The sequence below is a fragment of the Pantherophis guttatus genome, chromosome 2, assembly GCF_059756535.1.
Source record: "Pantherophis guttatus breed Tessera chromosome 2, ASM5975653v1, whole genome shotgun sequence".
NCBI lineage: Eukaryota > Metazoa > Chordata > Lepidosauria > Squamata > Colubridae > Pantherophis > Pantherophis guttatus.
Window position 1 is genome coordinate 163,202,798 of NC_142064.1, and position 17,462 is coordinate 163,220,259.

Sequence of the window (17,462 nt, forward strand, 5' to 3'; positions counted from 1 at the left end):
GTACACCCTAAAATGTATTAGGATTAAATCAGTGATGGGATAACCTTTTGGGTCAAAAATTCAGAAAATGCCCAACTTTACTCTGCTGGTGTCTCATTACCCCCCAACAAAAAAGAAATAATTTTTTACACATTTTTTAAACATGCAGACCAATTGTGTGTAATCCACAGGTATTGCCATGTGCTGCTTGCCCTCAGGCAATGTTCTTTCTGTTTAAGGCCCCTGCAGTTTATTTGTTACATGAGGCCTTCCTTCTTGAAGTGGAGAATGGTCTCCACAGCTTCCAAAATTGTGCAGGAATGGAATGTACTTTTGAGAATAGTTGTTGAATGTTGGGGAACCAAAAGGTCATGGCTTGTCACCCTTGACACATGTGTCATAGGTTTGCCATCTCTGGATTAGATGGACCCCTAAATTTTACTCTTCTTGGGATATTATGGCCTTGGAAGATTATGAGCATAGTCCAATTTATAGGCAGACAAGGAAAATATAATGCAAGAGTTTAGCAAAAAAATAACAGATTTTTCCTGGATCTTTTCCTCAACCACCTCTAGCCAGATCTGACTCATTTTCAACTTTGATCTTTTTCCAGCTGCTCTTCAGCACTCCCCCCACAACACAAAGCAAATATGGTCCTGTTCTGTTCAATTTTCTAAGAGATATCTTGCTAATGGGCAGTTCTGAGAATCTTTAGATAATATTATTCCAACTTTCCTTTTGAATGAACAGAATAAAAACGATAATAAACATGACAAGAATCTGTAATGCTAGTTTTAGACGTTATTAAACATCTAAAAATAAGCTTTATTTCCCTGCAAATTTTCATGAACTTAGGAAAACAAAACCTGTTCTAGATCTAGATTTCCTTATAAACTACTTTAAAAAAAAATAAAACATTAATGCTTTTAATGTTGAAGACTGGCTTCATTCTTTAGTAAAATGCTCTACCAAAGTCTCTTCTAATAGGAAAAAAAGGGTACAAAATAAATTTTAAAAATTGCTTTCTGGAATATGAATTCTTAAGAACATGTTAGTATCCAGTCACACATATGAGAAACTATATATATAGTACTTAACTGTTTTACAACATACCTTCACAATGAAGTGACTACAGAGAGCTTGTGAACAGTGATCTGTCCAGGGTAAACATTACTGTGCATTTCCTTTCTGTCCAACTTGATTCTTTTATTGGCTGTGGCAATTTCCCAATTAAAAATTACTGGTAATTATTTTTTTGTTTACACTACCTCTTTATTGATATTCATTCCTTAATTTTTGTAGTTTGCCACAAAGCTTTATGCAGCCACAAAAATATGTGCATCAGATTTTGTGCTGTATAAACATCTAACTGCATCTTTACCTGGAAGGGCAAGGTGGATTTACAATTCACAAGAGAGCTATAAAAGACAGAAAGAATTGTCTATACAGCCAAGTAGCCATTTTTTTTTTCAACGTTCAAGATTTATTTGCTTGCTCAGAGTTTTTCCATAGGGGCAGTCTTTGCCTACACCTGTAAATCAGGTGATCTCTCATCAATTATAATCTGGCTGGGTGGCCTTTGGCAAAGTGTCACAGCTGTACCTTCGCAAAGCCAGAAAATGGGGACCAGAGGCTCCGTAAAGGTGGTGTGAAAAACATGGAGGCATTTCATATTGTTTTCTATGCTGTAAAAGGATATCGTTCCTTGATCACAATCCAATAGAACTCCAATGAATTTGCAAAGAGGTTCTTTTATCTTTGTAGACTTGTCATTGTACCAAGCCATGTAGCTGTCTTCTTGGATATGCAGGCCCCAGGAGAGTTTATCCAACCCAATGGTGAACTTCTGATGAGCCTGTTTCAATCTGGTGAATGTTTTGCATGCTACGCCAACAATGACGGAGTGGTCGGATAACTCTACTTCCCAGTAGCAAGTGCCTTGGCTGAAGTTCTGAGTACACATGACTTGCCATGGCTCAAATCTTTGAGGGTCATTTGGCTTTGGTTTTTGAAAAACTTGGGGATGAGTTGCTTTCTGATTATTATCAGTTATCTGCAGGTATTTGTTGGCTGTGATTGGATCAAATGTCAAATTCTGCTGATCTGTGGGAGTGACAATGATAATATATTAGGAAAAAGCAAAAGAATCTAAGGTTTACCAATTTACCTCCTTCCTGGAATATTTTCTATTCTACATATTCATTAAAGCAAGATGATGTTACTAAAGTATTAGTGTAATTTAAAAAGTTAGGAGTGGTGTTATTGAACAGATCCTTCTTTATTTTCCAAACTTTAGATTTAATGTAATTTTGATATAATGTAATTTTGCTTCTTGTTTGTTAGTGTCACAAGTCAGCATTATTTTAGATGTGGAGTCTTTAACGTGGATTCTGACATTATGTATTCATGTCATATACATAATGAAAAATTAACTTTTTAGGGTTGGAAAATACTAAACCATAGTAGTGAAATAAGTAGGAAAATAAAAACAACAACAACAACAATAGTTTGATGCCTTCAAGTCAGTCTTGATTCCTGGATGAGTCCCTGCTGTTTCCTTGGCAACATTTTCAGAAGTAGTTTGGCCCTGCTATTTCCCTAGGGATAAGAGAAAGTGACTGGCCCAAAGTCACTCAGCTGACTTTGTGCCTAAGGCAGGAGTAGAACTTAAAAGAGTCTCTGGTTTCTATCCTGGCTCCCATGATATAGTTGATGAAAACTGAAAACTAGCTTCAGGGCCAAGGATTACTACTAGCTAAAGAGCTCACAATAGCCATGATAAAGAGTGCCTGTTCTTACTGGCAATTCAGGAATCCTTTGCTTAGCATTCTGCCTAAATATGTTTAATGAGATAATTATTTCCCCTAGAGATACAAACCAGAAGCCAAACACAGGAAGTAGATAGACGTATACCCAAGTATACCCAAGTATATTCACATCACAGATGATCTTGTATTTGTTGTTGTTAGTTACTGAAAACAAACAGCTCTATGAGAAACAGCTATGGTTTTCCACTTTGATTAGTTTTCATCTTTGCCAAAGAAGAGGAACGACTGCATCTATATTTATGGAAAATTAGATGCAACTTCTAAATTAAAGAGATCCAATTAACTGGTTCCTCATGTGTTAATTTGCATACAAAGTCTCTTTAAAGCAGAAGCCTTAAAAATTAAAAAAAAAGAATAAGAGAAAATAACTGATGTCACAATTGTCTCTATCAACCATGAGATAGACTGAGGGGCGTGTAAATGGAGCCTTACCAACCAGATGCACTAGAAACAATCAAGAGTGATGAGTTTGTGCAATCAACAGTCATAAATTAACTTTGGCTGGATGTTCCACAGACATCATTGTAGGGCAAGCTATTTACTGGGTTATGTAATGTACACATACCTCTGCAGTCATGACGGTACACCTACATTTTATTTTTACTTATGAAACAGACACTTTATTTTTTTTTAAATGGGAATAAATTATGTAAACTATAAAGAAATATGGAAAGCATGATGCAGCATTGCCACTTCAATGCCACTGTACTCCTACCTGCACACCAAGATCTTCTCATTCAGTTACAAAGGATAGAAAGTGATTTATTTTCATCTTTGCAATAAACGTCAAACTCAGAAACAGCTATATTGAATCAAGTTCCTCCCTGATTTCTTTCTTAGAGCAGTCTTTTGCTACCTCCAGGGCCAGCTGCACTCCATGGATAGCAGAAACATAGTCATCCAACTTCATACTGGACTTGAGGGCAGGGGTAATATGCTCCCGGTTCAGACTGGATCACCCGATCTGGTAGCGATGGCAGCGGGTAGTTCAGAGAACCGGTAGCAAAAATCCCTGTGCCCCCCACCCCCATTTCCAGCTGAGCCGCGTGATCATCAGAAGCTTTTTTTAAAAAAAATTAAAAGCATTTTTTCTACAACCTCTGGCCGAAAAAATGCTTTTAAAAGTTAAAAAAAAAAGCCTCTGATGATGGTATGGCTCAGCTGGATCATCAGAGCATTTCAGCCAAAGAGGTTGTAGAAAAAATGCTTTTAAAAGTTTTTTTTAAAAAAAGTTGGCCATGCTCACTCAGTCATATTACCCCCCCACAGAACCAGTAGTAACAAATTTTACATTTCACCAGTGCTTGAAGGGCTGAACTGTTAAGTTCGAAAGAATCATTTCTGTTTTTCTCCTTGTTAACCCAGAGGGGTAGGGAATTATTGTTCATAATTGCAATCTCTTCTGCCACAGAGGGTCATAAATAGTGTAAATAGCCCAAATGGAGGACAAGACTAGGACCATCCACTGAATGTTCCTCCCCCTGTAACAGCAGCCTAAGTATTATTTCTGGCGTAGGATTTTCCTTAGTAGGCCCAAATGTACCAGTCTTAATTTGAGACAGCATGTTTTGTCCTCTATGTTGCCAGGGATGTGTGCTCAGCTAGTAGTGCACAATGGTCTGTCCTATACCAACAAACTTGTTAGAGGAAAGTGAGGGAATGGATTTGTTCTTGTTTGGGGCAATGGCCAAGGTCTACCAAGGCTTAGCATTGGACACTTGGTAATAAATATTTTTCTCACTAACCAACGTCCTAAATGAGGTGTTCTACAGAACAAGGAACATGATGGCAAGCTGTCACTCACACATGAACATTGACCTTCTGAAATAACCCATCTTCCATAAGACAAGCCTTCGTTATATTTCTCTGAGTGCCACATGAGGGAGGTGAAGGGTTAGCCCCTTGCCTTGTTCTCCAGGACACTGGCAAAATGCAATCAACAATGAGGAGAGCTATTCCAGAGATGCCAATTCCACCAAGTCACACTCTGAGCTAGTCAGTTGTTCAATGAAGCAAGTTCACCTGTCTTGTTTCTGATCAGCTACTGAATGGGACAACACCAGAAGAGAATCTGCATGTCTCTTTCTGTCTCTGGATAACATCACCGAGACTCACATTGGTGGAATTTCCATGTGAGTTTATTTAGTTCCTACATCTCTCCTATGTCTATGGAGGTTCTCAGTCATCCAAATGATTGCCTCATAAGTTGCTTTTCAAAAGGCAACTGGATTTTCTTACTTTTTTCCCCCTTGAAAATGTTTTGCTTCTCATCCAAGAAGCTTCTTCAATTCTGACTGAATGGGGGGGGGATTAAAAGGATTTAAATCTTTTTATATCCTACCATTCTGTCAGAACTGAAGAAGCTTCTTGGATGAGAAGCAAAACATTTTCAAAGGAAAACAAAAACAAAAACAAAGTCTAGTTGCTTTTTGAAAAGCAACTTTGGGACATCTCTCCCATAGTTCCTTCTCTTCCCTTAAACCCATTGCCATAGCCAACAAACCTTCATGTGTGTGGCCAGTGCATTTATTTCTATAAAATTTGTTAAGATAAATACATTTTTAAAATGGTTGTGCACGGTTGGTGCATTCTGTGGTGCATTTTGTTACAAAGGTGTGTTTGAACTTGCTTGTTTCAACCCGTTTGCTAGAGATCATCTGTAGCTCTTTAAGTTTAAAATGAAGAGTTATTTTGTTGATCAAGGAGTGTGCATGACTCATAGGCAATTTTTTGTTCTGTGCACTACTGGATACAGTATTATATGTGTAACCCTAACCCTGATGTACAATCAATATGCATTTCTGATTTGAATACGGACAGTAAGGCAGGGGGCAATTTTTTGCATTTCCTAAGGTGGTGTCTGTCTTTTAGGCAGTGTGGACTGTGAACCTATTTCTGTTCTGCAGCATCTCGGCCTTGCAGCTGCCATGGTCTGCCCTGCGCAAGCCACGGGCATTGCATCGGGGTGCTGGAGGCGAGTGGAGCCACGGAGGAGTTTTGCAGAGAAGATAGAATAGCATGGCGACAGCTGTCCACGCCCTGTTTCTTGCCAGACAGACAGGAGAAAGTGGGGGAGGAGGGAGGGAGGGGGCAGCTGGGTCTTCCTGGCCTTTGCTGAGCACTATGCCCCCCCTCCTGCTCCTCCCAATTGCTTCCGAAAGACATGAGAGGCATTTCGGGCAAAGGTAGCAGCCGCTGTGTCTTCCCCAAGGGCGTGGGGGTTAGGGTTAGCTGGACACTGACCTTGTAAGGCAAGTGTGACCACTGGGAAGGCAGCGTGGAAGACAGGCAAGAATGGCAGGGCTGCGGGGAAGAGAGTAAGCTGCTAGCTCCCTTCCCCGCAGCCCTGCCATGCTTGCCTGCCTTTCACATGGCCTTCCACTTTCCTGCCTTCGCAAGCTGGCCACGGGGACGGCGGGAAGGCCGCATGGAAGGCAGGAAAGCATGGCAGGACTGTGAGCCGCGGACGCTACCGGTTCAGCAAACCAGCCCCAATCTCCACTACCAGTTCACCTGAACTGGTTTGAACTGGTAGCATTTAACCCCTGCTTTGGACTACCTAATTGGGAATTGTACTACCAGGCAGCGGCATTAACATGGATGAAAGAATGGATTGCATTGAGACATACAAGACTATTGACTCTGGAGGGACATGACCTACAACTGGGTTGGCACACCTTTTCATGGTATGGGAAAAGCGAAATACACAGTTATTTTCAAAGACATTATATAAGGAATGTGTTATTGCTAGTATGGGAGAAAATTAGAGAACAACATTATTTGAAGATACCAGTTTGGCTTTCAACAATGGAAGCATTGATTCATCCAAATGTTATTAATGTGGGAAATATTGTTAGATATAAAGATATTTTGAATGAAAAGGGGGAACTCAAAACTAAATAAAAATTCAGTGATCAAGGGATAAACATGGCATGGTATTCACAGGTGCAGATACATTCTAGATATGAGAAAGATGCTAAATTACAGTATATGATTTTTATAAAGAAGCAACAGAATTAGATAAAATATTAACAGAGACAGAAGAAAGACTGATAAAAAAGCTATATAACTACTTATTGGCTATTAAATTGGAAGATGAACAAGTGAAGGAGACAATGATAGCATGGGCAAAAAACTTTGGTTATATAATAGAATTAGATGAATGGCGGAAGTTGTGGGATAGAAATTATAAATTAACAATGTCAACTCCATACAAAGAAAATTTGTGTAACATTTCTGAAACATCACTTATCAAGCCTAGGGAATTTATCCCAAAAATTCATTTCTATCATATTCTTCACTCTGCAGGCCAAATATTGGGAAGTCCCACTGAATGCATCAGAACTTACGTACAAGTAGTGCTTGACTTATGCTTGCTTGACAACCATTAGAAATTATGATAGAGTAAAACAAAAACAGTACTATAACCTGGATTCAAAGTCCTGGTGGATGTCTCCACCCACCCATGGTCACACGATCGCACTGTGGACACTCAACAATTAGCATACATTTATGGCTGTTGCAGCATTCTGCAGTCACCTGACTACTATGTATAATGTTTACTTATACTTATAATGAGCCGAGGTGGCGTAGTGGTTAGAGTGCAGTACTGCAGCTACTTCAGCTGACTGCTAGTTCAGCAGATCAGCGGATCAAATCTCAACGGCTCAAGGTTGACTCAGCCTTCCATCCTTCCGATGTGAGTAAAATGAGGACCCAGATTGTTAGGCGGCAATATGCTATTTAGTATACTGTCTTTGGTGTAAGCCGCCCAGAGTCCTCAGAGAGTGGGCGGCATAGAAATATGACTAATAAATAAAATAAAATAAAATAAAATAAAATAAAATAAAATAAAATACTTCCAGTCTCCAGCAACAAATGCCCATTACGGACAATGAGTTTACTTAATGACTGCCACATGAACTGCTTAATGACCGACACAATTTACAATCATAATTCTGGGCTCAATTAAGTCGAGGATTGTATGTATAGGATCCAGATATCAAAGAAATGAGTGATTTTTCATTTTTCCAATTTACAGAAAAATATCCAACCCTCACACAGTATCCATAAGCAGGGAAATGTTGTGGACAGATGGAAGAGAGAAACTCAGATATACCGTATACTGGTATTTACTTGTACCAGAGCTGTTTATTACAGTTCGACACCCAGGTCTAGCAATTTTATTTATTTATTTAGTTATTTATTCCCCCCCCCCCTTATTATTTGTACAAATAACTCAAGGCAGCAAACATATCCAACACACCCTCATCCTCCTATTTTCCCCACAACAACCCTGCGAGAGAGTGACTGGCCCAAGGTCACCCAGCTGACTTTCATAGCTAAGAGCTGGCTAGATTACAAACACTTCCATTCAGAAGAAGGGAGCAGGAAGAGCTGCAAAAGTGTTCTCTATGGTACTTGTCCCATCCCTCTTAAGCACGTTTGAACTCTTACCTGGAATTACTATTAAGGCAACTGACCCAGATAATGCTTAGGCAAAAGAGAATTTACAGGGAAATCTGGGAATTTATTTCACGCTCATACAAAAAGATATATAAGCACAGAGAATATATTTAAAGTGTAAAGCCAAGGAAAAACAGAATGGGGAACATAAAAACTTCTGAGGGTTAGTAATGGGCACTTGACCTGCTGTTGTGAAAACATGTTTTTCCTCTTCTGGGTTACTGTTTGTCATCTTTTCCTATTTTGTGTGGTCTCCTTATCACTGAGACAAGCAGCTTTTTTTATTGGGGAAGCAAGTTTTCAGCTGGAAAACTCAGATCTTTTTCTGAGGTCTTTTTTTCAGAATTACCAAATGCAAGGCCCTATTTGCATAAGTAACTTTTTGCATGAACAGGGAGCAGCAAATTCGGCCAATGCTGTCACCATGCTACAACTTGGAGTAAATAAGGAGTTTGTTTTTCTTCTTTTAATGGAGAAGGAGCAGTATTTTGTATAACTTTGTATTGCTGTTCCACTCTTAGTCTTTGGGAAACTGTATAAATTCCTTTTAGGATTGCAACTAAAATTGCTGGAAGAGAGAGTGTATTCGCTGACGAAACAGAATCAGTGGGAGACATCTTTGTGTATCTTTATATCTTTGTAAACCGCCTTGTGCGAGTAGGTGGCCATATAAATTTTCTAAATAAAAATAAAATAAAATATTAAAGAATGAGACCCCACATCAGCCCAGTTTCTTACCCTTTAGAAGCTTTGTCCTTAGTTCATTCTCTGAAAGACAAGGTTCAGACATCCTCTTCACAAATACCTTTGGCTCAAGTTTGACTGCACAATACAACAGAGAAGAAAAATTCAACAGCAGGAAGAAGGCAAACTTCTTTCAAAAATTTCCAAATGGTAATAGAATATAGCTATTAAAAATAATAGAAGAGAGAGTTTGATCATGTAGTTAAGGCACCAGACTAGACATCAGGAGACCGTGAGTTCAAGTGCCACATTAGACATGAAAGCTAGCTGGATGATTTGGGGTCAGTCACTCTCTTCTCAGCCCAGAATATCATGTTCAGGCAACAAGTTGGTTGGTCAATTTTTGTTGCAACCACTGGAACACTTGGTTGATCCGGGGGGGGCGGGGGGGGGGACGGCACGGGGGGGGGAAGTCCCTGCACTTGTGGGGAAAATGGAAGGAAGAATTTTTTTTAAAGTTTCTAATGATTAAATAGCACTTGTAAAAGCCATTCAATGCACATACGTGTTTATAGCTTTGAACAGGAACAAACTTGAAATAAATCAACAAAATCGGCAAAGACATTTGGGAAAATCCCATCTTTGATTATATTAATCCCTCAGGAAAAAGAACAGAAATGTGATCTGTTTCGTACGGTAAATGAAAAAGTGGCAAGAAATGTATGAATCTGAAAGTTACTAAAGATTTTTTTAAAGTGGCAAATCTTGATGAGTTGCTATCTCTGAATTACATCTTCTTTGTGAAAACACATTTCAAAAATTGCTTAGGTGATCTGGACTTTGCAGACTATTATGGGGAGTGGGCATCCATTTGAATACTCTTACTATATAAATCAAGTTTCGATAGACTAATTGAAACAGTTTTCCTATTACGGTATTCTTACAGTATTATCCTCTATCACAAAAATTTACATTCAAAATTATTTTTTTCACAGCTGTGGTAGGCAGTTAACAGTAGTGCGTGTATGTAGCTTAGCTCTCCTGATGCTTCCTTTGCAGCCTCCTGAACAGAGCTAAATGAGCAGAGCTAAAATTCGTATTCTTTTCTTGTGGGGTGAGGATCAGTGATGGGTTGCCCCCGGTTCGGACCAGTTCGCAAGAACTGATAGTAAAACCGGCGGGAGGCTCTGCCCACCGACCCAGACGTCATCAGGAAGCTTCTGCGCATGTGCAGAAGTGCATGCACGTGGCCCCGTTGCAAACCGGTAGTAAAGGTAAGTAGGACCCACCTCTGGTGGGGATATAAAAGGTTTAGGGCTGAAGGTACTCATTTCTCTCCTTTACCTATCCAAACATTTCAAAATGTCCAATGTTTTCTTTTTTCAGTGAGATTTAAGGGGAAAAATGCTTAAGTCACTGTAAGGCACAGATTCCACTCCTTACATTCACTCAGCCTCTTTACAAAGGAAACAAGAGCCAAAGGAGTTGGCTCTGGCCATGACACAAAGGCCATTACAAAAAGTGTGCCTCCCACCATCAACAAAGCTGCCAACCCCTATTTTATTGTAATATACTTTCATGCACCTGCCAGACATTGGAGGAAAGCCATCTGAGTCTCAGGTATCACAAAAGAAGGAGAAATCTGGTAGCTCCTTTTCCAACTAACAGATTTTATTCAAAGGCATGAACTTTTCTGAGCTGCAACTCACTTCGTTGGATGTGGCTAGATTGAGATTTTAAAAAATGTGCTATCAGATTCTTATATATCTGTCAGAAATTGACCTGTCAACTGTGACCCAATTTTCTCATTGCCATAAAACAGCTTGATAATTACTTTTTCTATCACCCATTTGTGGATTCAAAAGATTTGACTGAAGTGTCTCCAAAAGCCTGAAGAATTCAGTGAAGAACTTGGTGACGGTATTTGCATTCTTATCCAAGTCAAGTTGAATGACTGGAGGAACTTCCAGTTTAGTAGGTGGAGAAAGGAGATGTTGCTCCTGCAAAAAATAGAAAATAATTATTCCACTATAATAGAGCAAAGATGGATAAACTACCATGTTTCCCCATAAATAAGACCCTCTTATATTTTTTTGAACTTTTTTTGAAATAACGCTTGGCCTTATTTTCAAGGAGGTCTTATTATTTTGGGGCATGTGGAGCAAGACGGGGCTCCTCTTGCCATTTTACCTGATTTCCAGCTCTGTCTCCGTAACCCTAACCAGAGGAAATGGCGGGAACCAGCTGCACATGCATTTAAATATTTTTGGGGACATCTTATTTTCAAGGAGGGCTTATTTTCAGGGGGGCTTATTTTAGTGCATGCGCTCAAAAGCTTGATTGTTATCCGGGGAGGTCTTATTTTCGGGGAAACAGGGTAAAATATAGCAAGAGCACAGTGAAGAAGATGCATCAAAGCTACATCATGAAGGCTTACTGAATACCAATGAAACCAAACTGGTTTACAAGAAAGGCCAAAGGAAGAATAGAAGACAGATATGGCAAGGCAAAGTATTACACAGACAGTACATAAAAAAAAAAACCTAGCAGTCAAAGCAGAGAAAACAAGACCTGGTATTGGCTAGAGGCTGGAAATTTGAAAAAAAAAATAGAGAGTCTAATGCTACACAAGATCAAGCTTTAAGAACAGGGAGGGAGAGAGGGAGGGAGGAAGATATACTAAGAAATGCCCTGAGACCAGAGAAAACATTAGGAAATCATCTCACCGATTCATAGAAAAAAGTGAGATGGATAGCATCACCACCAGATGGATTCGTAACTGAATGACAAACCATACCCAAAGAGTAGTCCTTAATGCGTTTATGTCTACATGGAGGGAAGTAAGCAGTAGGGTACCACAAGGTTCCGTCTTAGGCCTAGTACTCTTCAATATCTTTATGAACGACTTAGATGAGGGAATAGAAGGGAAACTTACCAAATTTGCAGATGATACTAAACTGGCAGGAATAGTTAACACCCTAGAAGATAGACTCAAGATCCAGATGGATCTTGACAGAGTTGAACACTGGGCCCTATCTAACAAAATGAAATTCAATGTAGAGAAATGTAAAGCCTTACACTTAGACAAGAAAAACAAAAAGTACACATACACATTGGGTGAAACCAGGCTTAATAGCAGTAATTGTGAGAGGGATCTTAGAGTCTTAGTGGGCGACCAGCTAAATATGAGCCAGCAGTGTGCAGCGGCAGCCAAAAAAGCCAATGCAATTGTAAGCTGCATTAACAGAGGGATACAATCAAGATCAAGTGAGGTACTAATACCACTCTATAAAGCCTTAGTAAGACCACACCTAGAGTACTGCATCCAGTTTTGGTCACCACACTATAAAAAAGATGTTGAGACTCTAGAAAGAGTGCAGAGAAGAGCAACCAGGATGATTAAGGAACTGGAGACTAAAACATATGAAGAACGGTTACAGGAACTGGGCATGGTTAGTCTAGTGAAGAGGGAGGAGACATGATAGCAGTGTTCCAAAATTTGAGGGGCTGCCATAGAGAGGAGGGGGTCAACCTGTTTTCCAAAGCACCTGAAGGCCAGACAAGGAATAATGGATGAAAACTGACCAAGGAGAGATTCAACCTAGAAATAAGGAGACATTTTCTGACAGTGAGAACAATCAACCAATGGAACAGCTTGCCTTTGGAAGTTGTGGGAGCTTCATCACTGGAGGCTTTCAGGAAGAGATTGGACCGGCATTTTCTGGAAATGTGTAAGGTCTTCTGCTTGGGCAGGAGGTTGGACTAGATGACCTAAAAGGTCCCTTCCAACTCGGTTAATCTATTTGTGCTAGTGCTTATAACATGCTCTCAGCATTCCAAATGCATGTATAGAATTAAAAAAAAAAAAAAAAACTGGAGGCCTCTGAAGTTTCTGGCTTTTGATACCGTGATCCCAATTGTACATTTTGGCAAAGAAATAGTATTAAGCGAACAATGACAGCAACATTCTCCCAATGCACAGAGCCCACATATTTTTTACCCACTTCAAGAAACACAATATCATCCTCCGAGCCCATCAGCCCTTCCGCTGTCCTGTTGTATTGCGTGACAGTCTCCAAATGATGCTGTAGGCAGTTCCGGTTCTCCTGCATTTGTTTTAGCAAAGCAGCATGCTCACTTGTAACCATCTCCGACACCTTCTTCTGGCATTCTTTTAGGATTTCTGTGAGATGATCAAACTTTTGCAAAATTCCTGATTTGAACTTCATTGAGAAAACCTGTAGAAAGCCAACATTCAAAGCATCAAGTTATCCTTATAGCAGCTAATGTCTCTCTCCATTTTTCTTAAGGCACCATATGGCGATAAGATAAAATATGGAGGGAAGGGGTACTGGCTTTTGGAAATGACAACCACTTTGCTTATTCAGCAGCTACCACAAGAGCGATTAAAATGTGCACTGGCAAAGCACAAAACTATTTCTACATGACTCACTGAAACATGGTTCATCTGCTGCTCCAGTTTCTGGATTTCTGCTGTGATTCTTTTTGCCTCTTTTTGCTTTTCTTCCAGGGTTTTCTTGATTGAGTCCTGTCAAAGCAGACTTGAAGTTCAAATGGGCAATTGTTTCATAGTTTTCCTTGATACTTCCAGTCCTATAGAGAATACTTCATTTGGCAAATTCACGTTGGTCTATTCACATTGATCAAGAAACATCTAAAGAAACATACCAAAGTACTGCTACCCAAGTAATCTTTTGCAGCTCTAGTAACATCACCTTGCCTCCATGGTGTTGTATTGAAACAAGATGACTAAGATCCTGGAATTGCTATCCACTTCAGAAAGAGCGATGGGCTCAGGAAAAATTTAAGGGTATATGGGCCAATTGGGTTCAGTCACATTCATTCTGAACCTTGGTAACAGTTTGGATTTAGCAAAACCTTCAGATCTAGACTTGTGTTCAAGTCAGGATCATATCTCTTGTGAGATAGCGTGAAAGCAAAACCATTACCCATTTCAAATTGTGCATGGTTTGTGGACCAGACAACAGGCATTCTCCGTGATAGCTCCTGCCTTGTAGGATCCTCTTCCTCAGAGACCCAATAGCCCTTTTATTCAGTCTCAGAAAACAACTACTGTAAAGCTGTATAGTACTATTCCAATATGCCTGAGTTGATTATGGGCAATGATCACAGATCTGGCTGTTGTATTATTATTTTCTTATTCCTTATATTTTATTTTTAATCCTGTTTTGCAGTTAGCTCACAGAGTGTTTTGGGGCTAGAGTAAATCATCAATACTTTGAAGTGAATACATAAATAAATATAATTTCATGAGATGTTGGACCTTTGCTAAGATACCTTAAGGCACATCAGAAAACTATTAACTGTTAAGCTTATTAATTACATTACGTTGGAATATAATTGCCTGCTTGCATTTGAGACAAATGTGGCATTTAGCAGGGACATTGTTCTCTTTACTATGAGGTCCCAATATGGGACCTCAGTGTTATTGAGCGGAAAAGAATGGAATCCGATACCTAAGAAGACCAACATGTATTCTTACCACAGCAGGATCTATGAACACATCCCAGTCTATAGGTCTTAATTGGAGGTGCAATAGTTGACTATAGTAGTTGAAAATCAGAGCCATGCCAACATGCTCTGGTTCATACGGGTATATGCACATTATACAGATAGTCCTTGATTTATGTCATGTGAGTACATTGCTTAGCAACAGCAATCCTGGCAATCCCTGTTGCCATCATCAACCAAATTCCATTGGTTGTTAACCAAGGACCCACCCCAATCCAAGCCATTCAGGGTTTGGTCTTTCCCAGCCCTGATCCTGGGTTCTTACAAGATAAGGGACCGCCTCCCCTTCAACTACCCCGATCTTCCTATCCCCACACATTTCTGCCCTTGTGGTTGTCCTGGACCCTGCCTTGCAAGGCAGCAAGCAACCCTAGAGCCATGCGTGCTGCAGCGCTGTGGCTTCCTGCAGCTCTTGAGCCACTGTGCAGTGGGAATCTCAGCCCCAGTCCAATGCCTGAGCCCCAGAGCAGCACAAATCCTTTTTCAGCATGAAGCCCAGCTCAAGCTGAGCCACAGTAGCCCATGCCACAGTGCATTCTGCTGTTCCATTGACCTTCCCATCATCTTGCTCCTGATGCTGACAGGAATCACACTGGCCATTTGCTATTGCCATCTGGAGCCATCTTCCCCAGTTCTTGGGAGGAAACCACAGTGTGCAACCTGGGGAAGAAAATCTTGTGCGGCCAGCAGCTGAATTGCAAAAGGGCCAGGCTGGGCACACTTGCTCAGCAGTGCGACCAAGAAGATGGTGAATGTCAGCTAAGACAGCATGGGCCATGGTGTACAGGGGGCCAAAAAGGGGTGGGGGGGGAGAGATAGGCAGGGGAAAGTTGAAGTTCCCCTGTGATTGTAAAGGTGGGCAGGCTACCAAGCAGGGGTGAAATCCAGCAGGTTCTGACAGGTTCTGGAGAACCGGTAGCAGAAATTTTGAGCAGTTCGGAAAACTGGCAAAAACCACCTCTGGCTGTTCCCAGAGTGGGGTGGGAATGGAGATTTTGCAATATCTTTCCTCCAGGCATGGGAAGGGAATGGAGATTTTGCAGTATCCTTCCCCCTGCCATGCCCACCAAGCCACGCACCAAGCCACGCCCACGGAACCAGTAGTAAAATAATTTGGATTTCACCACTGCTGCCAAGCACCCAATTTTTGATCAGGCGACTTTGGGGGCAGTGTACTTTAGCCACCAGTCATTAAGTCCTTTCGTTCTGAATGCTGTATGGTTGCTGAACAAATGGTTGTAATTTGAGGACTACCTGTTCAGAGAAAACCACAGCCTAGTCCCATTTAGCACTAGACAGTCTCAGCCTCTGTTAAGTTTGGGCTGTATATGCTATAGGTCAGAGGTCTCCCACCTTGGCAACTTTAAGCCTGGAGGACTTCAACTCCTTGCGCACGGTCACTCATGCCCTAGTTACCTCCCGTATGGACTACTGTAATGCTCTCTACATGGGGCTCCCCTTGAAAAGCACCCGGAGGCTCCAACTGGTCCAGAACGTAGCCCCGCGGGTGATTATGGGCGCAGCTCGTTACGCCCATGTAACACCTCTCCTACGCGAGCTGCACTGGCTCCCGGTGGTCTTCCGGGTGCGATTCAAGGTGTTAGTTATCACCTTTAAAGCGCTCCATGGCTTAGGACCTGGGTACCTACGAGACCGTCTTTTGCCACCAATAGCCTCCCACCGACCAGTTCGTTCTCACAGGGAGGGACTACTCAGGGTACCATCAGTCAAATTATGTCGACTCCCAGGGGGAGGGCCTTCTCTGTGAGGGCTCCAATCCTTTGGAATGAACTGCCCCCGGAGATACGGAATATCCCTGATCTCCGTGCTTTCCGCCGTGCCCTCAAGACCCTGATGTTGCAACAGGCGGGGCTAAACATATGAACATGTGAATGATTTTTAAATGTTATCTAATTCTGGGTTTTTATTTAATTGACCAAACTAAGTAATAATTTTAATTAGCAATTTTATGATGTTTGTGTGTCTATATTTTTCTTGACTGTACACCGCCTTGAGTCCTATGGGAGAAAGGCAGTATAGAAATATAATAAATAAATAAATAAATAAATAAATAAATAAATAAATAAATAAATAAATAAATAAATAAATAAATAAATAAATAAATAAATAAACTCTCGGAATTCTGGGAATTGAAGTCCACCAGGCTTAAAGTTGCCAAGGTTGGAGACCCCTGCTATAGGTGAATTCTGTTAGCCCACCAGCCACTCTCCTTGACTCTACCACCCGGCTTACTTCTTGAGCTTTCCGTCCCTCTTCAAAGAGAGCCCTCTGGTGCTTTTGGCAGCTTCTCACGGTGCACACGCAGCAGATGCAGCGTTTCTCAGTTACGCAGTAAAGCTCCAAGGGCCGGCCATGATTTGCGCATTGCCTTGCCTGAGAACCAGCTGCCTTCCTAATCTCCCCTTCTGAGCCACCTGGGAGGACTTCTTCCTGTTTCAGCAGCTCTACCAGGTTTTCAAGCAGGACAGTTTTGCTAAGTTTGGGTCTCTCTGGAAAGCATTGTCGGCATTCAGGACAAGTGTAGATCTTTTGGCCATTGAGTCCTTGTTCCTCTTTGTCCCAGTGGCTGTTGATGCACTTCTCACAAAAACTGTGTCCACAAGGCACAGTCACAGGGGTGGTAAATATATCCAGACAAATGCAGCATATTAATTTCTCTTCCAGCTTCTGAGATTCAGAGGAAGCCATTTCCCCAGAGGAAGCACAGTAGAGAAAGAGAAAATAACACGCCCCAAACCCAGCATCCTGTCCAAGGGGAGGTCCTGAATGTAAGAGTGAATCTTAAAGGGACAGAAGCTATTCTGTAGTTTACACAATTCAGTACAGTGTTTAAGGCAGGGGTGAAATCCAGCAGGTTCTGACAGGTTCTGGTGAACTGTTAGCAGAAATTTTGAGCAGTTCGGAGAACCAGCAAATACCACCTCTGGCTGG

The 17,462-nt window shown here is 41.0% G+C and overlaps 1 protein-coding gene across 1 annotated transcript; it reads right to left on the minus strand.

Moving 5' to 3' along the window:
• Nucleotides 1–1,439: 1,439 nt before the first annotated feature.
• Nucleotides 1,440–17,294, minus strand: TRIM65 (tripartite motif containing 65). The gene is made up of 6 exons (XM_060688675.2): nucleotides 16,764–17,294; nucleotides 13,411–13,506; nucleotides 12,962–13,195; nucleotides 10,792–10,957; nucleotides 9,012–9,095; nucleotides 1,440–2,082 (listed from the first exon to the last, which is right to left on the minus strand). The coding sequence occupies exons 1-6, from the start codon at nucleotides 17,217–17,219 to the stop codon at nucleotides 1,505–1,507; spliced, it is 1,614 nt and encodes a 537-aa protein (XP_060544658.1). The 5' UTR covers nucleotides 17,220–17,294; the 3' UTR covers nucleotides 1,440–1,504.
• Between the last annotated feature and the right edge of the window lie 168 nt (nucleotides 17,295–17,462).

Bases quoted from the DNA above. Each gene is read 5' to 3' on its own strand.
- TRIM65 (XM_060688675.2), bottom strand. From the start codon at position 17,219: ATGGCTTCCTCTGAATCTCAGAAGCTGGAAGAGAAATTAATATGCTGC. The intron at 13,196-13,410 runs GTGAGTCATGTA...GGCTTTCTACAG, and splicing joins AGCAGATGAACCATGTTTCA to GTTTTCTCAATGAAGTTCAA. The intron at 10,958-12,961 runs GTGGGTAAAAAA...TATTTTTTGCAG, and splicing joins ATGATATTGTGTTTCTTGAA to GAGCAACATCTCCTTTCTCC.